This window comes from Vipera ursinii, assembly GCF_947247035.1.
Source record: "Vipera ursinii genome assembly, chromosome: 1".
In the NCBI taxonomy this organism is placed as follows: Eukaryota; Metazoa; Chordata; class Lepidosauria; order Squamata; family Viperidae; genus Vipera; species Vipera ursinii.
Genome location: NC_139512.1, coordinates 119759089 through 119784475, shown reverse-complemented (window position 1 = coordinate 119784475; position 25387 = coordinate 119759089). Strand labels below are relative to the sequence as shown.

General features: G+C 43.3%; 1 protein-coding gene across 1 annotated transcript in view; it reads left to right on the top strand.

The window, feature by feature from the left end:
- The window catches only part of SPEG (striated muscle enriched protein kinase), a 149103-nt gene that overhangs the window by 63906 nt on the left and 59810 nt on the right, over window positions 1–25387 (top strand). The window contains exons 3-10 of the mRNA XM_083348568.1: window positions 3335–3677; window positions 10229–11595; window positions 12992–13135; window positions 13957–14139; window positions 19083–19291; window positions 19543–19631; window positions 20573–20748; window positions 24636–24896. Of these exons, the coding sequence (XP_083204694.1) occupies window positions 3335–3677; window positions 10229–11595; window positions 12992–13135; window positions 13957–14139; window positions 19083–19291; window positions 19543–19631; window positions 20573–20748; window positions 24636–24896 (2772 nt within the window). The remainder of the gene's footprint in view (window positions 1–3334; window positions 3678–10228; window positions 11596–12991; window positions 13136–13956; window positions 14140–19082; window positions 19292–19542; window positions 19632–20572; window positions 20749–24635; window positions 24897–25387) is intronic.

Sequence of the window (25387 nt, the reverse complement as noted above, 5' to 3'; positions counted from 1 at the left end):
GCGGCTGCATTCTGTACCAGTTGGAGCTTCCGGGTGGTCCTCAAGGGCAACCCCATGTAGAGAGCGTTGCAGTAGTCCAGACGGGAGGACACGAGCGCATGAGTGACCGTGCATAGATCATCCCGGCTAAGATAGGGCCGCAACTGACGCACCAGGCGAACCTGTGCGAAGGCCCCCCTAGTCACAGCTCCTATATGGTCTTCCAAGGTGAGCCGTGAATCTAGGAGGACTCCCAAGTTGCGAGCCCTATCTACGGGGGGTAATAGTTCACCCCCCATAGCCAGAGGTGGAATGTCCGAATAAACCCGGGATGAAGGTATGCAAAGCCACTCAGTCTTGTCGGGGTTGAGTTGGAGTCTGTTCCTCCCCATCCAGACCCGAACCGCCTCCAGGCAACGGGACATCACGTTGAGGGCATCACTGGGGTGGTTTGGGGTCGAAAAGAAAAGTTGGGTATCATCAGCGTACTGATGATACCCAACTCCAAAGCCACGAATGATCTCACCCAGCGGCTTCATGTAGATGTTGAACAGGAGAGGCGAGAGGACCGACCCCTGAGGAACTCCACAAATGAGAGACCTCGCGGTCGACCTCTGCCCCCCTGCCAACACCGACTGCGAACGTCCCAAGAGATAGGAGGAGAACCACTGTAAAACTGTACCTCCCACTCCCAATCCCCTGAGACGCCGCAGCAAGATACCATGGTCGATGGTATCGAAAGCCGCCGAGAGGTCTAATAGGACTAGAACAGAGGAATGCCCCCTGTCCCGAGCCCTCCAGAGATCATTCACCAGCGCGACCAATGCCGTCTCCGTGCTGTGCCCGGGCCTGAAACCCGATTGGTACGGGTCTAGATAATCCGCTTCATCCAGGACCAGAGGGAGCTGATGCGCCACCACACTCTCAACAACCTTCGCAAGAAAGCGAAGGTTGGAGACAGGACGAAAGTTGTTCAATACAGCCGGGTCCAGGGCAGGCTTCTTGAGGAGAGGCCTCACCACCGCCTCCTTCAAGACGGCGGGGAAGATACCCTCACTCAAAGAAGCCGATATAACTGCCTGGAACCAGCTGCGTGTCCTCTCCCGGGCTGCATAAACCAGCCAGGAAGGGCACGGGTCCAATAAACATATATACAGCAGCTGCACAAATTATCATAATAATTGTCAGTACAGCCAAGAAATGGAAACTTAATTCTTGTTTTGCTGGTCATGGGGGGGTGGGGGGAGAGACAGTGAGCTCCCTCACTGATAGCATTAACACATAAAATCGCATAAGGACTTTGCTCTGAGATTTGGAAACCAGAGCACATATTTCTATAGGATGTCATCCTAAGCATAGGCTAATCAACCAGAAATGACTGGTTAAGAATATCTTTTGGCAAGCATATTTACTGCTGCTTTTTAACGCAGCATGATAGATTCATTTCTTTAAAGTCTTAAATGCCTTTAGTTATGCATTCAAAAAGCAAAATAATGCAGATGTTCTTAGTAGCAACTCTGTGATAGTGGAATTTCCTAAATGAACTAATTGGCAAGGTAAGCCATCTACCGTATTTCTTTCAAGGTTTCTTCTAAGAATAGTTCCTTCCCTATTTCTGGATCAGTCCCCTTGAAATATTTTGAAGATGATACTTTCTGTGCTTTCTCAGGATTCTTTTTACTGAGCCATAATCGGTTATAAGAGAGATTCTGCCATTCTTTTCATCATTTCTGTGCCATTAAAAAACACGGATACTTTGTAAAATAACCTCCAAAGCCTAGTGCTGTGTGATTTACTGTATATGGGGATTGAGGGTTCCTCCTTGCTGAATTCAACTCTCTACAGATAGTCCTTGCCTTACAACAGTTCACTTAATGACTGTTCGAAGTTGCAACAGCACTGAAAAAAGTGACTTATAACCATTTTTCACACTTACGGCCATTGCAGCATCCCCAAGGTCACATCGTTTACATTCGGATGCTTGATAAGTGGTTCATATTTATGACGGTTGCAATGTCCCATGGCTACCCGATAACCTTTTGTGACCTTCACATAAGCAAAGTCAATGGGGAAGCCAGATTCACTTAACAACAGTTTTACTGATTTAACAACTGCAGTGATTCATTTAACAAATGTGGCAAAAAAGTCATAAAATGGGGCAAAACTCATTTAACAAATTTCTCACTTAGCAAAATAAATTTTGGGCTCAGTTGTGATCATAAGTCGAGGACTACCTGTACTTAGCCAAAATAGATAATGTTGGTAAGGCACTCTCAGTAAGTGAGATTACTGCATATTCTGGATCAAGCTGCTATATTGTGATTGATCCCTTTGTTAAGACCCCTGTGCTGGTCTGTATAAGCAGATGTTATCACTGTTAACAGCTCTTTTCCAGATAGCAGAACTCATGAAATACCTTGATCATCCAGAAATACCTTTATTTGCATGCAGATGAGATTACAGCAGACAAGGTGTAGAGATGATGTGTAGACGGTAATTCAAGGTCAAAAGATAGTTACGACTCCCAGTGTCTGCATGCGTATCTGCCGGTTATGGAGGAGGAGAGCCCTCAGCGAGAAGAAGGAGGAAGTCCATCCCAGAAAGGGGAGGGGTGTAAGGCACATGATCAAGAGAAGGAGGAAATATGTCATAAGGAAGGAGGAGTTGGCTACCCAGAAATTATAATTTCCCCAAAACAGCCACGTGGTGGCAGCACACTGCAGGCTTATTCAGGAAGCAGTAAGGAACTCAGTAATTGGTTCACATCACAGTCTTGCCCTCCTAATATCACCTCTTCCCTTTGGACCTACAACTTTGCCCTTATTTCTCCCCCCCCCAATCCCTATAGGAACAACCTAAGCTTTACACCCATTAATGAGGGGGTGAAATGCAGAGGTATTTGGAATGTCTTGTGTGTTCTGGGTGGGCTTCCTCCCTTCTGATCTCTAGTCAACCTTCAGTGCAGCCATTACTTTCTTGTTCTTATCACTTTGTTTCGTGCTCTTCTCATCTCTGTTTTGAGATCAGTGTCTCTCAAGCATTATAATAATACTTACTTTAATGCCAGGGGCTTAACTTGGCACTGGTGCTGTGTTCCACTAGGAAATAATAGGCATTCTGAATGAAGCAACAACACGTGTGAAATCATGAAATATCCCAGGTCCCTTCTGGGAAAAAACAAAAGCCCTTATCTCCTCATTCTTGCTGCTCTATCTATCAGTGCAGTTCAGTGCTAGCTCCTCTCCTCCATCTATGATTCTCGAGGCTTCCCAATTCTAGCCCAAAGCTGCATTGTTCCTCAGGGGAAAGGCAGTTTCCAGCCTCTTTGATCAGGTCTTGATTGTCTTTCCAACAGGGGAGTCGGACACGCTGGTGGATGCCTCCATGAAGACAACGCCGACCTCGGCGCCAGGTCTGTCCCAGCCAGATGAGCAGGCCAGCTGGTCAGAGAGCCAGACCACAGTATTGGAAAAGGATCCAGAGGCTGGGCTCCCAGTGGGAGGACCTTACCTACACCCCAGCATTCCAAGGCAAGCACCTGCCGAGGCCCGGCACCTGGGGGTGGAGCCGCTGGTACGGGCGTCACGGGCGGAGCTGATTGGTGTGGCCCCGGGGACCGAGGACAGCCTGTCTCTGGGGAGCGACCCCTACGGCAGTGCCTTCAGCCTGTACCGGGGCCGTGCCCTCTCCCTGCACGTGTAAGTAGCCACGGGGCCATGGAGTGGGGTGCAGGGGCCATTGTGCTGGGACCATCATTTTCCCTAATCCCCAGTCATAATCCCCAATTATGCACCACTAAATCCCTCCTGAGCCCCTTCATCCTAATCCCAATCTCACCCTCCCCCACTTCATAGCGCCTTCCTTTCACAGCCCTGACTGCACTCTCAACCCGTTGAAGCTTCCTACACTCTGATGTCATTTATTCTGCTACACCCTCCTTTGTTGCAGTCTCTTTCTTTACCCCTACAGTCCTGCTATCACTCTTAAAGATTGTGGTTGTGAGGCAAAAAAAATTACAGAGGTAGGTATTACCATTCCACCCACCCACTTGCAATCCTGTCACCTCCCATATCAGTCCCAACCTAGCTCTCCTCCTTCGCTCTTGTAGTTTAGTTCCTGCATTATTTTCATTGAACCTCACATTCTAAACTAAAAAGAAAAGAAGTCCAGATATGTATAAAACTGTGATGCTATATTCTGGTTTGAATTCAAGCGTGGTTATTAATCTTAACATGCCTGATAATAGTAGAGGGAGCCAACAAAAACATTGCTATGACTAAATGAGCCATTTCAATCTACAAATGTGTGGGTATCTTTGCTCATGAACAAACAGACAATATCAGTTTGTATCCCAGGCCAAATTAAGCGCACATAGGTTACTTGTTTAAAGTATTAAGGATTAAAGCTTTGTTTCATCTTTTCTTCTGCATTCCTTAAAAGCTCTAGATTAAGGACTGGGGCCCAACAGGTATTTTGAATTGCAAATATAATGAGGTTAATGGAAGTCCAAAACATCAAGAGGTCACAAAATTACTGTACCGACAAATTACAATGTATAATAAGTCAGAATTCCCAACCAAAATCAGGTATGAAATCAGATTATATCTGTCAGGGAATAAAAATCCACAAATAGGAAAAGAAACAAAAAGAGATATCATTTGCTATGCATTTCTCTTATTTAATATTAAAGGTTTCCAATATAGTATTCACAATTCTTGAACTGCCTAGCGTTGGCACTGATTCTTTGGATAATTTCCATCACTGATCTTTCTTTGCCAGTTCTTGGTCATTCAGACTCAAATTTTATTTATTCATTAGAAAATTTTATATGGCTGCCTGTATTATATAAAATAATCCTTTGTGACCATCCTGGAATATACTATACAGATACACAATTAATAAAAAAACATGAAATTAAAAAGAAGGGTTTAGCACAAGTCTGAAAGCTCGGGGGACTAAATCTCTAGTCCCAGTGACTGACCCATATTGGATCCTGCATGAAATAAAAAAAACACTTTCTCAACAACCTTTCTTAAAAAGAATGGATTTGATACAACTGAGTTCATGGCTGACCTCTTGAGAAGGAAGTAGTGAAACACCACCTCTTTCAAGTAGGCAGAACACATGTACCCTCCCTCTCCCACTTCCACAAAGTGGCATTAAGCACCACTTGAACCCAGCCACATGTCATCTCCTAGGAGGCCTTGACCAAAACGGAGGGTCATTGATTCAGGATGCGGGGGAGAGAGCTCAGAATTTCAAGGAACCTATCTACTTTCTCAGCAACAACTGGCTGAACCTCTGCCTAGATAATTAAGTAAAGACATGCCTAAGTCATTCCCTTAGGATCCATCCAACTTGAGTCCAACTCAAAGCAAAGTCCAAGTGACTTTATCTAAGCATCCAAAAGATGCTTAGAATAACTCTCACAGCAGCCCCACAAGGGTTCTCCTGGTCCCTTTCTACAAGGACCTGGTCACTTGAAACAGGACCCTTAGCTGGCTATTTGTGGATGCAATAAGGGAAATAAGGCCTCTTTGTTGCTCTTACTGCCACAAAATAATTTCTAATAAAGGCTGTCTCCTACGTTGGAATGCATTTGCTCGTTGTTTTCCACCAGCAATGTTCTACATATCTGTTGTATTGTTTCATCTCCTAGAGGTACTTTTAAACCAGGTTGCTTTACAAGAGACATGAATGCAGCCTGATTGCAAGCATCCCCACGTGCACCCCACATGCCCAAGCAGATTTTGATAATAGGGTTAGCCTTCTCATCCACGATCAAATCATTCTATAGAATTCATGAGCCTTACACTCCCACAACCCAGCTGATTCTGAGCATATACCCAGGACACTGCAAATAAAAGGTATTATAAATCCATGTTTCCTTCTGGCAAAATCACACTTCAATAGAGATGACTGTTTTTGGACTGAGATGGGAAAGGAAGGACAGAGAACTTTGTAAGAAAAAACACACACACACAAACACATTTTTCTCATTGCATGGTGGAGAGATATGAACTTTTTTGGGCTTTCAGCATGCAGCTACTCTGCCCTACAAATACAAGGATTATTTTTTTTATTTTTAATTCCATTTATATCCCGCTCTTCTCCGAAGACTCAGAGCGGCTTACAAGCTTAGCAGTAGCCTTCATTCTATGTATATGCCTGCTTATTAGGGCTTTCACACACACCCCAAGTGGCATTATTACAAAGTCAGCTTAATTGCCCCCAACAATCTGGGTCCTCATTTTACCTACCTCGGAAGGATGGAAGGCTGAGTCAACCTTGAGCCTGGTGGGATGCGAACCTGCACTAATTGCAGGCAGCTGGTGTTACTTAAGGAGGCATTAGCCCACTGCTCCACCAAGGCTCAAGGATGGACCAACAAATATTCCTGAAGTACCAGGAGAAGACTAATCCTGTTTTACGAAGGGTGACCAGCTGCCTGGAGTTCTTGATAGTTTGCAGCAAATTGCCTGTGCTTTGCAGCTGGCATCAGATGAGCCACATAAAGTCTCCTGCAGCTCGCATGGATTTTTCTACTGTGTGGTAGAATGGAATATTCAAATCAAGCATAAAGCAGCATTTCCTTGAAAGAGGTAAACTGGAATGTTACAGGACTAGGAGAAGAGATGACATTTGCTAACCAAGGGGTTCCTATTTAGGAAGACTTGTTCCCCAAATTATAATTATCATAGCAGGCCAGCCTCCTCTGTACATTGCACCAAAAGTGCTTTTTCAAAAGGCAACTGGACTTTTTTGGTTTTCCCTTCAAGAAGTTTTGCTTCTTATCCAAGAAGCTTCTTCAGTTCTGACTGAATGGGGGAGAATGGAAGGATTTATATTCCTTGCAGTCATCTGATCATTAGTATTCTTTCTGAGAGTCGTTGAGGCCACTTGGAGGTTCATCAGAGAACTATTGACTCCTCTTGCCCTTAGCTCACAAAGTGCAGAAATTAATCTGAAACAAAATTCATAACAATTTAACAATACATTTTGTCATGCCAGCCTGCATTTAAGAATGGTAACAGTGAGAAATACTTTTTTTAAAAACAGTATGATCATATTGTCTACTTATAAAAAGAAGGGAGAAAACATGAAATGCAACAATTGCAGACATATAATTCTACATAAAAACCAAGAAAATAAATACCTTTTGCAGGGAGGGGCATGCCTGTGAGAGAGTGATGACTCCTGGTAACTGCCTAGACCAGTCCCTGTAGTTTTCTTGGCAACATTCAGAAGTAGTTTACCATTGCTTATTTCCTAGGGTTCAGAGATAATGACTGGCTCAAGATCATCCAGGTGTCTTCATGTCTAAAGTGGGACTAGGATTCATATCCTCCCACTTTTTAGCCTGATGCCTTAATCACTACACCAAACTGGCTCTCTAAATACCATTTAACAGCAATATTAAAGATTGGCTTTCAGATCATGGTCAGATATAGACCTCAGAGAGAATGAAACAACATTGTCGGGATCTGACATCATAAAAGCAATTCTTACTGTTGCTTTGCTGCTTAATATGCCAACTTCCATTTCGAGTGTCAACGTTCATACCAGCAAATCAGAAAGTAATTGAATGCTTTGAGCTCCACTTTTAAAGATGCTGCATTTATATGATTAGAAAGGCCAATTTTGACTGGATGATATATTGTGGGAAACTGCTTACATTTGTGCTGAATACTGAGGTACAAAAACAAAAAAATTGCTTATTCAGGGTTTTCAGAATTTTCCCAATGCTGTCAGGAGCTCTATTGAGCTAAGTAAAAAAACAGAGGTTACTGCAGACTTACAAGATTCATGGACCTGGAGAGCAGTGGCCATTAGATATTTTGGACTACATTTCCAGAAGCATCGCTGTATGTATAGTACTGAGGTATGATGAGAGTTCTAGACAAAACACTCAGAAAACACCATATTGCCTACTCTTGGCTTAAATGAAATCAAGAGAAAATTCTATAAACCTTTGAGAAGGAAGTCTTTGATGAACTTAAGCTAAGTAGACTTCTCATCACTTTTTCCCAAAAATGTCAGCATGAGGAAGTGTTTGGCTACTGGTAGTTAAGAGATGTGACTCAATGAACCTGAATAGTCATGATATTTTAGCATTGTTAGCATAGGTTAGTTGTGTGAGCTAGTTTGGTTTAGTGCAGTGGTCCTGGTCTAGTGGTTAAGGCAACAGGCAAGAAAGTGGCAGACCATGAGTTCAAGTCCCACCTTAGCCATGAAAGCCAGCTGGGTAACTTTGAACCAGTCACTCTCTCACCCCCACTCACATCACAGGGCCCTTGTTGTGGGGAAAAGTAGAAGGAGGAAGGTGTATTGGATACGTTTGCCATCTTGGGTTATTTGTAAAAATAATAAAGGCAGGATACAAATAAATAAACTAGGTAAAACAATATATATATATATATATATATATATATATATATATATATATATATATATATATATATATATATGTATGTATGTATATATGTTTTCTGAGGTTTTCGCGGGTGTTATTCGGGTTTTTCCCCGGGTAGAACTAAAGGTGTAGGAGCAACGTTTCGACGGAATCCCATCCGTCATCATCAGGCTGGTGGCTTCTGCTTCCTTCTCAGAAGAAGGAAGCAGAAGCCACCAGACGGATGATGACGGATGGGATTCCGTCGAAACGTCGCTCCTACACCTTTAGTTCTACGTGGGGAAAAACCCGAATAACCAAAGATCCCTATATATATGTGTGTGTGTGTGTGTGTGTGTGTGTATGTCAGAAAAGTAGCAAAGCAAGGAAGCAAAATCAAGAGCTCATTAAGATGGCCTAATTTTCCCCCCTCAAGATTCCCTCTAACGTCTGAGCTATTAGAATGTGCTGCCCACAGATTTTATTCTTCAATGCTCTGTTATAATAAGAAACTAAGTGGCCAGTTGTTTTCCTTAAAAATGAAAAATAAGATTCAGTGGATACTGAAAATGGCAGTAAAGCTGATGAATTGCAGAAGCAGTGAAAATACAGTTAGAATCTAATTGTGGATAGAACTAAGTGATGTGTCTAGAAGAACAAGTGATGCCTAAAGACTCCTTCATTTGCCACTTCTTCCTTCCTAGGGTTGCCTTCCCCACCTTTTCCTCGTGCTTATCAATACAGCCTGCCTGCTATAACAAAGTGAAGAAAAGGCTGTGATACCATAGACACATGCACCATTGTCCTGGTTTGTTTGACTCTGTGTACATATCTGAATGTACCTATGTTTCTTGGAACATATTAAGATGACATTGCAATGAATGTCTGTTTGTATGAACCATTGAATTAACTGTGTCTGTAGAAAAAACCATGTTTGAAAAGGATGCAGCTGTGTATTCTCCTCCCTTCTGTTGACTTTCTAAGTGTGCAAGGGCTTCCCTATATCTCCCCTCTTTCCAAACAACTCAACCCAACCTTACTCCTAATAGCTTGATATATCACTGCTGAACTGGCTGATTTCCATATTTTTTCCAACTTGGATACTAACTGGATGCATCACATTTATCAAATAAGATTGACAGATGGATTCTCCCTGGTTTACTCATAGAATGATATTGTTCAAAGGGAACAAAAACTTTGGTTAGAAAGTATAACCTATCTTTATTTAATACAAATTACAGGATGTTAAATGTGGAAGGAATAGACCTTGGAGACTCACATACCTAGCTAAACTACATGATATAGGAGAAGCCAGATAAGTGTGTCCTTTTTTTATACATACTTATTAGGGCTGTGTAGTGTTCTAAAAAGGCGTGGGTAAAGGTACAGGCATCTGCCTGAAATTTGTTAAATCTATTGCATCTTTTTCTGGAATCATCAGTTAGGAAAAGACAGTTCTTTTAAAGAGTTGCAGACAGGTACTGAATTCACCTCTTCCTGTGCACCAAAGCAGCTTTACAGAACTGAATCTGAAGCAAAAATTTAACATTTAAATGATTCCAAAGGCACACTGATGCTGTAAAAAACAAATTCTCACAGAAGTAACATTTCAGTTTAGGTTAATGTATTCAGGTAAGATATAGTCACAGCTCTTTTTCTTCTCAATGAAGTGACAATTTCCTTGCCCTTTTTCTCTTTCATCTAGGTAATTTGAACTCAGGTGTCACTGCAAGTCCTGATCCTCATGATCACAGTTCATGTTCCTATAAGTGTCTGATCCTTTGTGCTCATTTCCCTCGATTTCTTAGGATCTTCCTGCCTTAGCAAACTTTACCTTATCTTATTTTCCAACCACAGCAGCCTCCCCCATGGTGGATATCGAAGGGACGGTGTCAGTAGCAGCAGCAAAACCAGCACAGATATTCTCCAACACCCAGTAACCCCCAGAGCAGGGCAATGCCCAGTCCAGCCACCTGGAACCAGCCATGGTACCACACCACCTGTGGCTCCTCGAAGAAAACTCTTGATGCCCAATGAATTCCAGGACACGGCATCTGAGGAATTTGATGAGAAGTTGAAGCGCCCTAAATCATCTGGCCACTCTCAGGTTGGTACAGGAGAGTCACGGCCCCAGACACCACTGAGTGAGGCTTCCAGTCGCGTGTCCATCCTTCGCCCATCCCCGAAGCTGCCACGGTCGGGCTCCAAGATTGTTGACAAGCTCAAATTTTTTGAAGTGCGGCGGAAAAGTCTGGAGCAGAATGACAATCCTTTTGCAGGTCACACATGGCAACCCTTACGCAAGTCACGTTCTTTTGATCAGGCTGCTTTTGATAATGCCAGTCCCTTCCTCTCGGTTGGCTCTCATGAAGACCTTCAAGAGGATACTCGTTCAGAACTTGGAGATGTATTTTCTCGGCGTCATATCTTCCATCAGAAAGCAGCCTCTTTGGATGAGCGCGGCCGCTTCTCCAGTCATGTGCATGATCTGGAACAAAAGTTTACTGAGGAACTGGGACGCATCAAACGCACCGTGTCTCAACAGCAGCTGCGGCGATCCCAAGAATTGTTCAAGTCACCCACTGCAATTACCTCCATAGAGTCATCTGTCCCCAAGGTTCCACCGCCACGCAAACTTAAACCAATGAAAGTTTTCCCAGCTACAGAAAATGCACATGGTGTACAGCAGCTGGTTCTGTCCAGCGTGGGATTAGTGGGACCTAGGGATGAGCCCAAAAACCCCCAAAGGATTCTGTTGAGGAGTGCAGCCATGACTGAGGAGGTAGGAGAACAGAACAGAGGTCAAAAGGAACCAGAACTGAATGGCCAAGATCTGCGGCAGAAAGTGGAGCAGTGTCCACTCTCCCATGCTGCTCCAGGGGGAAAGAAAAACTTGCTGCATGTATCAGCTTTAAATAGCCAGGATAGCACAGATAAAGGGCCTCTGAATGCAGCAAAAGTCAGCTATGAATCAAAGGGCCTAAGTGAAGCCTCACATGGCCGGAAACGGGAATCAGGACAGGATGGACATTCTCTACATTGGGCCAAGACAGAAACTGGCCCAGACAGAAGCAAAGCAGGGATCCATGGTACAAGCAGAGAATTCGACAGAAAGATTGGAAAAGTGACAGAAAAAAAAGACAATGCATTGCAACCTCAAGAAGGGAAGAGTGCACGGAGCAGAGGCAAAGGCCGACGGTCCCGACAAATGTCACCAGAACCAGGTAGGGAATACGTTTTGTGGGTCTGTTGGGAAAGAACCTGACAAAGCCATGCAGAAATGCTCTCACTACGGCTCATCTTCCCACACAACATGAAGAGGCCCTGGGTTGTGCACAGACTGAATTCACGGCATCCTAGGTACCTAGGATGCATTTGCGAAAAGAATTAGTAAATGCTGAGGACATGTTCTCCTCTCTTCCCTCCCTCATTCTTTTCACTTTCCTATCTGTCTACCTCTTTGGGTTCTCTATATAGATTTGTATACTTAAACAACACTCCCTTGTTTTTAGCTGCTTATGTTAAGCTCGAGTCCAACTGCACTTCAGCTGTTTGTTTTAAAAAGAGAGTTTTGATGGCAAGCCTCTTAATGTCCTTGTGTGAGAGAAGGTGAAAAAGTTTGTGTCATGCTAGGTTCTTTTAGTTATTTCCTGTTATTGCTAATTATAATTCAGATTTAGGAAAATAGTAGAAATTGTTGCGCAAAATGGTAAGAGGACTAAGAGTTCTGAATCGGAACACAACTCATCAATTGTGGGTGGGGGTGGGTGGGGTGGGTGGTGGAAGCAAAAGCAGGGGGAAAAAGTACTGTACAGCATTGGTCCCCAACTCCCAGGCTGTGGGCCCACTACCAGGCCATGGCCTACTCAGAATCGGGTCACATGAGTGGCTGGCCAGAGCGTGTGCATGGCCCAGTTCCCCTCTCCTCCCCCCCCCAGTTGGGCCACCAAGCCACAAAGGTTGGGGTCCGTTGCTGTACAGTATAGAGGAGTAGCCACTGTGAATTAATTGGCTTGAAGAAATACGGTAACAATATTATAGATCAGTAATTTTATATTTCCAGACTGAATCATTTTCTTTGCCTTCTTCTCTATTTTATACACTAATACACAGGTGTCACACTCGTGACGTCACGTAATATGTCACCATATATCGTGACTTTTCCCCCATTGCCAGCAATGGGATGGGCGCGGTTTTAGTGTGACGCATCCGGTCCATGAGCTGGCAGTTTGACATCCCTGCACTAATATATAGCACTGAAAATGATTGTATGCCTTTCCACATAATTAAAAGTGATATGTATCTTAGAATGTGATAAGCCAGCTTTATTGCTTTTGAGGACTTAGTGGTTACAGAAGGATAGCATCATATCAAGAACTATGCTTTAAAAATTGGAGACATATTGAAGGAGATTAAGGACTTTGAGCATCTATGCCAGTCAAAATAAGGATTCCCTCAGGATTTTATTTTGGAAGCAGTCCTTTATCTTCCTTGTTCTGAAAAGATGCTACGGTTTAATACATTCCTCATGCAAGGGGAGTGCAAGATCTGTCTGCAGACTCTTAGCCCTCCTCCTTGCAGGTCTTCTAATAATTGCTGTTTCTCCATCATTTTGTGCAGAATCTTCTGATGACTCCTACATTTCAGCGGGTGAAGATCCCCTTGAGGCTCCCATCTTTGAAATCCCCATCCATGATGTAATGGTCATAGCTGGGACTGAGGTGCTGTTCAAATGCATCGTCACGGGCAACCCTTCTCCACAAGGTAAATGCATAGGGGTACCACACGCAGGGCAAATCGTGAGAATCTGTGGAGTCTGGAGACTCATAGCTCTCTGATTGTTTCATGCCCAGAAGTGTCTCTTCCCAATAGGTATAACAAATACTATATTAATTCAATCATGATTTTTATATTGTCCAATTTGCATTGATAAAATCCTGCTTAGGAATGTGGCACAAGGTGATCCAACCAAGTTCTTTGTTTTTTAATTTTTATTTTACGTACATTTCTGATCTACTTCTAATAATGCTTCACCTTACATATGGAAAATACCGGACTTTGTCTGTTGGGCTTGGGCTTCATTCCTGGAATACTTAGCTTTTCCTCAAAATAAAAATTAATAAAATAAAAAAGTAATCTGCTGAGAGAAGCGCATACCCAAACCTGTGGCAATACGCTGCTGTTGTTGATATCTATTAAACTTAGCAGTTTATGAACTTATGAAAAATGGATTAAAACATGTTTTATATTCTTGCACCCTTACTTTACGTTTTGATCTGTTTTACTTTACCACTTGCCTCATTCAAGTTCAGCTTTCCGCATTTGTCCACCAAGTCTACACGTGGCCCTCGACAAAAAATTATGTCGTGACACCACCTTCATGAGGACATGGAAATGTTCTAAGAAAAAGACAGAAGATAAACGTAGTCTGTCTCTTGATGAAATGTAGGGAAGGCAGAACTATATGTGATTTCGAAACCAACAGTTCTTCCACAACTAATACTGTTTGACAAATGCAGAATAATCACTAGATTTCACTTATACCACATCTCCCCCCCCCCCCCCGACTATGGTCTTTTCTGCAGTGTCTTGGCGAAAAGATGGCATCCCCTTTCGGAGCAGCACCACTCGTCCCATCAAAGCGGAGGGCGAACGCCACACTCTGCTGGTTAGGAGCGCCCGCATGGCTGATGCCGGTCTCTATACCGTCTGTGCTACCAACGAGGTGGCCGAGACCTGTTGCAGTGCCATCTTAACTGTGCGGCCAGGTAAGGGCAAAGGCTGGGGGGGGAGGAGGAAGGTGCCAGAGCAGCCAGTCTGTCCTGGAGGCTGCAGCCAGGCCGGTGGTGCCTTAAGGCCAGAGGAGTTAGAGCAGGGGTCTTCAAACTTGGCCCTTTTATGACTTGTGGACTTCAGCTCCCAGAATTCCTCAGCCAGCAATGCTGGCTGAGGAATTCTGGGAGCTGAAGTCCACAAGTCATAAAAGGGCCAAGTTTGAAGACCCCTGAGTTAGAGGTTCATATTCCCACATCAGCATGTGAGAAAGCAGCGTCAGGCTCGATTCTCAGTGTCCTGGATGGGGGGGCGCTTAGGCCAGCATTTCTGCTCCCGCTGAATAACGAGGCATGAGGCTGCCTTTACCCTACAAGGCTCGGTTTAGGCCAGCCTGTCTGACGACCAGCCAGCAGGCTTGGAAGAGAGAAGGAAGAGACGACCGGCTCCACCAGAGCAGAAGCGGCGGGATCGGGAGAGGGGGGAGGCGGCGGCGATCGCTCTATCTTGGCCTGCGTCTTTAGAGCTCCCGGCCCGCCAATTCTCCAGTTCAGGGCGGAGAGTTGCGGTTTCTGGGCACGTGCGAGTAAACTTTGTGAAAGGATGCAAAGCAGCCAGCCCTTCCATGGATTGGTCTGAAACGTGAGAGAGGGGAACTAGCGGGGCTGGGCTGCTTGTGTGGAGCGCGGACGCCGCCCTCGGCTGAGGAGCAAAGGGGGAAGGGGTTGCGCGCTGGCTGCTGGCCCGCTTCTGGCGTCTCTCCTCCACCCTGTTAGCCGGATCCGTTTCTCCCCTCTTGGCGGAGATCCCCGATAAAGAGAGCCGGGGCTTCAGCTCGAAGCGGGGCTCCAGTTGAAAGCAATCGCGATGTCTGCAAGAGTCCTCTTGCTGCGGGGGGTGGCAGGCGCAGGAAGGACGCGCCGTCCCTTTCCGATGCTCGTGCCGCAACGCGATCCTGTGCTCGTTTTCACAAAAGTAAGGTCCGCTGGGTTAAAGGGCGTTTAACTTCAGGTATGTTTACATAGCATGGCAATCGGGAGCTTAATTTGGAGCTGGAGTTTATTCAGCGAAAGTGGATTTAGGAAGTCAGGGGAAGGAGCGAAGGAAGATTTATTTTGTTTTCATTGTACCTTTGTAGTCATCTGGAGGAAGGGGAATTGGAAGGAAGGTGTGGTAGCAAAACGCATATCCTATAAGCGAAAACCCACCGTAGTGAATTTCCAAAGCCTTCAATAATAAGGCAGTATATTCGACCTGGAACACCACATAGCTAAAGTAGGCTAGGGTTTTGGAACAGAATCTGTTACCTTAGTATATTGTTGTTTAAACATGGCTGTCAGGTTAAGCCAAGATATACTTTTTGTGGGCAAGGCGTATTAGATGAATTATGGTTTCTTATTTATCTCAAGTTTAGGGTTTAGTTTGATTTGTGAACTGACTATCTTCACCTGCAGCTGGGGTACATCAGATTGTGAGAGATTTGCTGTCCAATCTTTTTACCTTATAGTGATGAGTTGGGGATGAAGTAAATTACAGCACAAGTCACAAGGGGGTAATCTGAGGAAAATACTCTGATTTCTAGTCAGTTTTAATGAAGAGTTGAGAAGTCATATAGATTTGGATCTTAGGTAGAATCAGTATATTGCTCCTCCTTGTTCCTCTGCCCCCATAAATAATATTTGTTTTAAATAATTCCCTCTTGTTTTTATAGGGCAGCATTGGATAGTAGTACCATGGAGTATCATGATATTCTGCTTTCTCCTTGTCTGATGCCCCCAACTATATCCATTATACTGGATTCTCCCATCAAGTTCTGGTTCAGAACTATTCCTCCTCTGCCCTACCAGTTTAGTACAAGCTTTCATTGTCCAAACTATTAATGTCACCTTGGCCCTTTTCAGGGACGGCACGCCAAAAATGCTGCTGCCAGCATGAACAGATAATGTTAGTTATCCAAGATTGGAGTGCCCTATTCTTGGCTGATATCTTTTTCTTTGATGATATGGATTGGCCATAATTCTTTCCGCCACCCAACCGTGAATAATGGAAACCTCTGAAAGCACTGGCTGTCGTATCATTTGAAATATTTTACAAGAAAGTATTGTTGACAGTGCTTATGTTGTTTCTTGCTTAGCAAAGGCCTTATGGCAAGTTCTGTAATTACATATTTTTTCATTTGTTCTAAACTACTTTTATACCAAATTGTAATTTGATCACATTAGATTCTGTTGTCTAATTCTTATACGTAGCTCTGAAAGGATGACATTTTCACATGACGTTATAGCCACATCAGATTTACATTAGAAGTTGTTTCTCATTTTATACCCATACATAAGGATTGACTCCAACAAGGCCTGGACTATAGCTAGATAAAAGACTGTTGTGGATGTTGACCTCCTGAGTTGATAAAATAACAGCTAAAATACAATGCAAAAAGGTAGGGGAAAAGGGCCTACGATTTAAACCCTGTCTCCGACACCTCTCTTTCTCTCTCTCTCTCCAGACACATACACAAATACATACTTGATCCCTATACTTTATACTAAGCTATCTGGTTTATTTTGTATACACTAAAAAAATAAAGCCAGTTTGGTGTAATGATTAAAGTGCTGGCTTAGAAACCAGGAGACTGAGTTCTAGTCCTGCCTTAGGCCTGAAAGCCAACAGGGTAACCTTGGGCCTGTCACACTCTTTAGCCCAACATTTTATAATGTTGTTGTGGGAAAAACAGGATGAAGGAGTATTAGGTATGTTTGCCACCTTGAGTTATTCATAAAAAATAATAAAGGTGAGATTAAAAAATCTTTTTAAAAAACTGCAGTTGGCTACTGAGTGTGGGTCAACTCTGCTGGTGTGAAGTCTGAAGTGATGTGTAAAAATAGATGATAGTATTGTGCACTTCCCCGAATACATTGCTTCGAAGAATTTAGGACATTGGTCTTTTTCCCAATACTTGGTAGTCCTCACATCTGCTGACCAAATTAGGTCTGATTGAGGAAGTTTGACTTGTTAAAGAGACTTCCTGGTTGTTAACTAGTATTCTGAACTGTCAGTAATTGGACGAGAGTGTGAATTTGTTTACAAAAAATGAATTGATAAATTTGAAGTGATGTGTATGAAGTCTGCATAAGGTCTTCATCACTTCAGACGAAGGTCTTACTAGGAAATGTTACAGTAATCACTTAAGGATCTAGATGGAGGAAATGACATGTTTAAATGTACTGCCATTGTCTAGCAAAACCCTGTTTGTGAAATACTGGTATATTTAGGAGAGGCCGTTTAGCTTTCGCTTTTTATCTGAAATATAATTTTGTACATATGTGATAAGATTACTTTTCCAGTGAGGTAGCATTTCAACAGGTGAGCAATCTCAACTATGAAACATCCAGGCCTGGGAGGATTGCATATTGTATAACATTTCTGATTTTGTTGTTCTGCTTCACATCAACCAGTAGACTTCTTTTAATAGAAATGAAAATAGTCTTGTTGAGATAATGTTTTCTGTAGCAGTAGCTACAGTTCTGTAGCTGAGTTCTGTAGCCTGTGGGGATGCTTGAAGATGGGCATTTTTCTTACAGCATACTCAACTGATCCTTAAAACCCAATGGAATAGTTCAAAGGAAAGAAAGGGAACAATTGCCATGGGGCTTGAATAGAGGTAAAAAAAAAATAGACAGCTAACATCCTGGGAAAGGGACAGAGTAAAAGCAACAAAGCCAGTCTAGCCTAGGCTCTTCGGGCCAATGTTTGTGTTAAGAGGGATTGTAACAGTATACTGTGGCTGCCTTCCTGACTTTCTCTCAATTACAACTCTCTGGTAAATAGTCAAGTAGGGAAATTCATGTGGGAAGAGTGAATAATATAGTTGTATCCCACAGAGTAAAGTAGGGAACTATGGAGGACACACAATTTTACTTTTTATATAATAAGACACTGCATGAGACCTGAGCAGATTATGCCTTAATTTTCTTATGGTTGAAGAAAAATACAATTTTGAAGAACCTGTTCGTATGTATGACTATGGGCTTTCCCCACATGCACTGAAGAAAGGCATAAACGTTCCCTAGCAACATATTTTTTTTCTTGGCATGCCCCCTTGAAACTCTTTTGAAATCCAGATTTCATGAATGAGACAACCTTAAGCTGTCTTTAGCTGTATTGAAGCTCAATAGTATTTCCCTCCTTATTCTAGCATTGCCGTACAATAGGCTCACAGTATGCAAAATCCTTTATTCATGGAGGGAAGTCAGGTGATTGTAAGTGCCTTGAGACAGAAGCAGTAGTGACAAGATATAGATCAGCAATAGGTGCAGCAAATTTCACCCTGGTATAATTTTCTGACAAAGTGGGGAGCATTAACTGAGTAGTGAGGAAAGCTTTGTGAAGGGTAGTACTTCTTTAACAAAGAGGAAGAGATTTGCCCTTTCTGATTAATCATTAATGATGATATAAGCAAGTAACCATCCTTGATATGATGAATTCCTGTTTTTGTGTGGAAACATTATTACTTTTGTTACTTCAAAAAGAGTCCAGGCAGGCAAATAGTCCCTCATTTGCTTTATTTGCATTCCCAAGCATGCTGTTTTAGTAATAGAATTCTTTAGAATAGAATTCTTTATTGACCGAGTGTGTTTGGACACACAAGGAATTTTGTCTCCGGTGCATAAATCATGATCGTAATCCTAAAATACAATAATCATAAATCATGAGATACAGTTAAATTAAATTATAAGATAAAATAAGGCAGGAAGATATCTTAATTCTCAGAACTATGGGATGGGGGAGAATAATACTGTGGGATATCATTTAAGAAGTCGGTTTTTGCTTGTTATATGTGGCTGACTCAGTTGCCTGCTATTAGTTTGGGCTCTCTTTGTTTTCTCCTATTTTGCTGGGCTCTGCCCAATCTGTACTGTTACATTCTTCTGATTTTGTCCAGCTCCCCCAGAGATCCACAGCCGATTGATGCCCCGCCGTGAAGTCATCAGCCCTGTCACCTCGGATGAAGAGTACCTGAGCCCCTTGGAAGAGTTCCCCGAGTCGGTCACCCCTCAGCACCATCCTGTTATGAAAGTTCAACCCCGCTCTGAGAGTGGCCTGACCGCAGCACATGCAGACGTTAACTTCAAGGCTGCACCATGTTTTGAGGTGAGGTTAGAAAATGGCATGAGAGCACAGAGAAGAAGCCAGCAGCTTTGACCTACTTGGATAATAATCATCCAAGGGTGTAAGGCTGTAAGCAATACTTTGGATGGTGAGTAGAGTAGAATCTGGGTCTGTTTGCTGCATGCGGCAAGAAACAAGCTGTAGCCTCTTATATTCCACCAGAAGGATGGGAGGGAGGAAGTTTTTGAACTCCCTTTGTCAATTGTCATGATCTTGGGTGCTCTCTTTTCCAGATAGCACTAAATGACCAGACGGTACTGGAAGGACAAGATGTGGTCCTGCGCATTCGGGTGCAAGGAGAGCCCAAACCTATTGTGCACTGGTAAGTGGGTCATATGTTTCAGTATGATTTTAAAGGCATTCCTGTCCTGTCTTCCAGACACCCTTCTTAATGGATAAGATGGCAGCGATGGGAGTATCTCCAGTCCTGCAAAACAACAGCTGCCTTCAGGCATTTAGCCAAGCAAGGCTTTATACTTTTTTTCCCCCCTCCCAACCTATCCATCAGTGTTTCACAACTAATTAACCGTTCTATAATGTGTCAGCTGAAGTGATATTTTAAAAGGCTTGTAGAATTGTGTTATTGGTTTTTCATTCCCAGAAGGCACTAATTCACAATGGGAAAGGTTAATTTATCTCTGTGTGCTGGAAATGCAAAAGGAAAAAAAGATTTGGAGTAACTTTAGAACAGGAATAAACCTGAGAAAGTGTAATCTTGGATCCCTGTTGCCAGTAACATTCAGCAGTGGTGCTAAAATGCCACAAAAAAGTCATTTTAGCATTCAAATTTGTTGCATTTCCACTACCAGCAAAAGCAGAAATGCAGGTATCTGATCTGCTTTCTTCCCCCCTTCACCCTATCAAAGAAGCCAAAACCATCACTTTTCCATTGTTGCTTATAAGGGAAGCATAATGAGGTCCTTCTCTTTTGCTCTGTGTTTGTGAGATGCAGTAAACTGGACTGCTACCAGAAGGGGCACAAATGGTACCCTAACCCTGTTTTTTAAAATAGTGGTCTCAGCTCTGATATATATTAAGTTGGCTAGAAGAAATAGAAAGAAATGAACATTTAGTCTTCTGGCTTGAATTGCCCTGAATGAAGTATAAGAACAAAATTTAACAAAACAGGGATAATGGCAGAACCAAAATATGCAGTTATTCTTCTGGGTATGCAGTGATGGAGAAGCAAGTATGTGAATTATCTCTTGAAGTTGGGTGATGTTAAGCGCTGCAAGCTTTCAGACTCTCTGTTCTGAACTCTAGGTTGAAGAACAGGCATCCGGTAAAATACGGACGGCGCATTTCTGCTGTGGAAGAAGAGGATGGATCATTCTGCCTCCATATCCGCATGGTGGAATGCACAGATGCCGGCTATTATGCCTGCAAGGCCATAAATGAATATGGCACCAAACAGTGTGAAGCCAAGCTTGATATACAAGGTATCTTTGGGAACTCCCGAGCATGAGAATTACAGTAATGCTTTGCCAGTCATGTGATGATCTCAGAGATCCCACCTGCATGTCTGCTTCTTTCTTCCACTCATCAACCATCCTGCTCCCCCAATGTGAACATGCTTGCAGTTTGTTCATAATCCTGGTACTATCTCTCTAGCCACCAGTAGCTGCTTCGTGGCCCTTGACTAAAGCAGAGCTCCCCAACCTTGGCAACTTTAAGACTTGTGGACTTCAACTCCCAGAATTCCTCAGCCAGCCTGGCTGGCTGAGGAATTCTGGGAGTTGAAGTCCACAAGTCTTAAAAGTTGCCAAGGTTGGATACCCCTGGACTAAAGCCATCTTGAGGGCAAGGATGGGGAACACATGAAAACAAGAAAACACTCAGGAGTAACAAAAGTAATTGCATTTTATAAAACAGTTTTGAATATTCAGGGTCTTTGATAAAATAGCTTTTGGCAAATTTCACAACAGCCTTGAAGAATGCTCAGGATCATCCTCATATTGCACTTGGAGGTCTAAGAGGTACTAGCTTCTTCTTTTTTCCATAAGAGTTTGTGCTCGCTACCAACAGGGAAATTTAAAGCAAGAATTACTTAATTCAGAGGTCAATTTCTATATTTGTTACACATGTAATGTAACATTTGGGTGTGTGCCTTCGAGTCAGATTTTGACTTCTGGCAACTGCCTAGATAGCCCCTGCAGTTTTATTGGCAAGATTTCAGGAATAGTTTGTCATTGCTTGCTTCTTAGAGTTAAGAGAGAGTAAATGATCCCAAGTCATCAAATGGCTTCAAGCATAAAGCAGGATTAGAACTCATAGTCTCCCCGTTTTAATTGACTCTTTTGATAATGCCTTCTACATCAGTGAGCTCCATTTGCAAAAAGGAAGTAGTGTACATAATAATCTGCCTGACCTCATATCCCCATCATATTTTCCCACGACTTAAGCAGGATTTTTTTCCCCCTGTTCAACTTATTTATTTATTCATTTCTGAGATGGATGTCAGGTTTGCCTCCTTCCTTCCAGTTAATACTCCTTAGGAATCAGGTGCTTAAGTATGTTTCCGTCCTCCTCATAAAGCATCATCTTCATCCGGCAAGGGAGCCAGGAGCCCCAAATGGGGTGGAATGGATGATGCATAGCTACCATAGGCCTGTCTTTTCTCATCGCTTCTAGTAAAAAAAAAGGTTGGTTCAGTTGCCCGATCCTATATTTGGTTTAGCTCTGATCCACAGCAGTGTAACAAGAAAGGAGCTGGATCTGCACTCTTCTAGCAATTAAGAAAATTTGGTGTGTTCGCACTATCTCCATTTTGGAGTTGTTAACCAAATGAAAAATGTGGGATAGAAATATAAATAAGTAGAAACTGTTCCTACATTAAATTAACTGCTGCCCTTTGAGGATTTCCCTGCTCTATTTTAACCTGTTTTCTTGCTGTCTTCTTTTGCTGAGTAACAGCCCATTGCTCTGATTCATTGCATCACTCTTGGGGGAATAGAAGCAGGCTCTCTTACAAATATCTGAACTAAAGTGCTTACTGGGCCCGCTATTTGCATCTGCAGAAAGTTTCTAAACGACATGTTTTCCAAGCTAGCAATAGGGGAATCTGCTGTTTTGCCCAGCTTGAGTTTGGGGTTGATTTTTTATGAAGAAGATGATACTATGAGATAGGTGTGAGAGTTTTATGTGTGCAACTGCTTTGTGTTGACGCATTTGCTTTTGTCGGCCAGTATCTACAAATGTATTTGTGCTTTGGTGAACATCTTTTGCTTAGACTGAGCATGTATGAATTTGTCTGTGCTTTGTTTTATGTCCATCATGCTACACTAATCCTTCGCTTGCTGACTGTGTTTTTGTCTGTACAGGGAGAGTGAGCTAAGGTACTCCTGGCCCCTGAGCCACTCTAGCCAGACAACCTGGGCAGTTGCCTCTACTCCCGGCACGACTGAACAAACCAGGCTGGCAAGGCTTGGCTTCTGGATGGCCAGCGCTGAGACTCACCTTGGATGCAGAGCTTGGTTGCAGCTAGGGGAATGGGACACAGCGGGTGGGAAAGTAGTTGGGGGGACTCCCTTTGAGCAGTTCTGAGCTCCCTATGGCTACATGAGCTGAACTGATCTGTGGCACCTCCTTAGTGTTTGGGCAGGGAGCTTTTTTTCCAGATGGATCTCCATAGGGTCTGTGCTAGGCACAGAATCTCAGAAGTGGTCAGCATGCCTGCGTAACAGGCATTTCCCACCCAGGTGCTGATGGTGCACAGTGCCCATGCTGGCCCTTCGCTGCTGTCTGGCCTACACTATGGCCAGTGTGTGGTGCTGTTTTCTTCATGTGTCCGTGTCTCCTTGCCTCCTCTGCCTTTGCCCACTCTTCTTCCTGGGGGCTTAGAGCAGAATGCTAGCTTGTCCTCTCCTTGCTGGTCTGTCAAGAGGCTTCTGCTCATCCATGGAGCCAACACATTGAAATGAGGTAGCTTTGAAATGAACGGGCCACATCTGGACATTGCTATGCCTCGGCTCCAAGGCCCCTCAGTTAGAAGGTCACTTAGTTCAGCATCTTGATCCAACCACGACCTCTGGGGAACGTAAAAGTGACCAGGAAAGACCCTTTTGCCCAGTACTATGTAGAATGGAAAGGGGTTTTGGAAATAATGGGAGGCCACTAGACTTTGGTCTCCAGATATCTTCAGTGGAGGCCAAGGATGCTGTCTCTTCCCATCATTCTGCTCCCACTCTGGTAGTATCTCACAGGAACTGGGCTATAGAGAATCCTTTTTTTTTTGTAGATGAAATAAAGTCTGTTTGTTTGGTAAAAGTACTGTGTGGTTTGTTCTTAGCATAGATCCTTGTTTCCCTTCTCCCCGTGTCCCTCTCTTACTCCATATCATGCTCTTGTGTTCTCCATACCTCATCATGATTTCCCATTCAGATTGAGTTTGCCTTGGGATTATGATTGCTTTGTCTCCATGTTTTGTTGCAGTGTTTAATGAGTTGCCAGCTATACTGGGAGAAAACCATTCTAACTGGTCTGTTTGCATCTGAAGTGTGGGGTAGAGATATTGATCTAAATAAATAACTCTGCTGCTTTTCCACAGCTGAACAATCTGTACATTTTTAGAAAGGGAAAAACAAGCCTTGCTTATAGCATTTAACTGAGATATTGAAAATAGAGTACATACACAGGTAAAATGTTGCTCTGTTTTGCTCTAAATCTTGCAGTTTTGAAATTTGTAAGTTAGTTGTTCCCTCTTCGCTCAGAAAAGGCTTCACTGGAACGCTGATAACATTTTCCTTCTGTGAGGTAGACTTAGTTATTGGATGAGGTTGCAGGAATCCTATATGATGGTTGGATTTTTCCATCCAACCACAGAATGGAATGGTAGCTTTGATATTTAGGATGTAGGAAGGAAAGGGCCTGCCAGGTTGTACATGCTTCCTGCTCCTTTGCATTTTGAACATCTAAGGTCATCCACAAAGCGGGGGAATGACAGTTGTTTTCCATGCCTTGGAAGAATGCAGGATCATAAATGTCTGTCTCCCTTATGGTATTGAGGAACAGACATTCAGAATTCCTGGAAATGTGGCAAGTGAGTTATCTGCACCTGAGGCCAGAGAGTAATTCTGAAATTCAGATTTGCATTTAACTTCTTTATGAGAGCAGTGTGTAACAGTTGCCAGCTAGGGTAGTGTAATCCAACTTCGCAGATCAACAAGATTGTAGCAACATGGCAATTTAATTTAACCATAAAATACCCACTGCATGCTTTCCACACCTTATCCTTTGCATCCTGTCCCATTGTTTTGTTCCATTGCTCAGAGACGCATCTCTTTCTCTCTTTTTCCATTTCCTCTTCCTGTTCCCTCCTTCTTCCCAGTGCACCCTGAGACACACTCCCTGGCAGTGCTGACCCCGCTGCAGGACGTGGTGGTGGGGGCTGGGGATGCAGCGATCTTCGAATGCCTGGTTTCTGGCCCACCGGATGTAGATGTGGACTGGCTGTGGCGGGGGCGCCTTCTGCAGCCTGCCCTGCTCCAGTGCAAGATGCATTTTGACGGGCGCAAGTGCAAGCTGCTGCTTACCTCTGTGCATGAAGATGATAGTGGTATCTACACATGCAAGTTAAGCACAGCTAAAGGTAAGGAGGGTGGAAATGCTGTAGAAACAGAGGTCAAGACAGGAGAAAGGATCTGGGTTCACACGCTGAACTAAGGCAAACTGACTTAATCACAATTTGTTAAGCAATCATTGACTGGGTTCACACAATAAAGGTAACTGAGGTTGTGCCTCTTCAATGCATAATTCTTGTGAGTCACAAATCATAGTTTACAAATCGGCGACTGTGTTCACATAACATACTAAGCAAAACCCCAAGAACCCTGCAACTTTGAGATATTAATCCTGTCCCTAAAATAAGCCATAAATGGAACACTTGGGGGTTGAGCTGTTAACTTCTCATCTAGTCACTAAACCTGTCTTTTCCATCTGTCTGATAAACCAATGTTGTTTTTTAATTTTATTTTTAAAAAGTGTCGATGATGATTTTCCACTTCAAATTCCCATTATAAAAGCATAAGAGCATGCCAGGCTGGTTTGTTTCTCTCCCGTTTCTGTCAAATAGCAAACTTA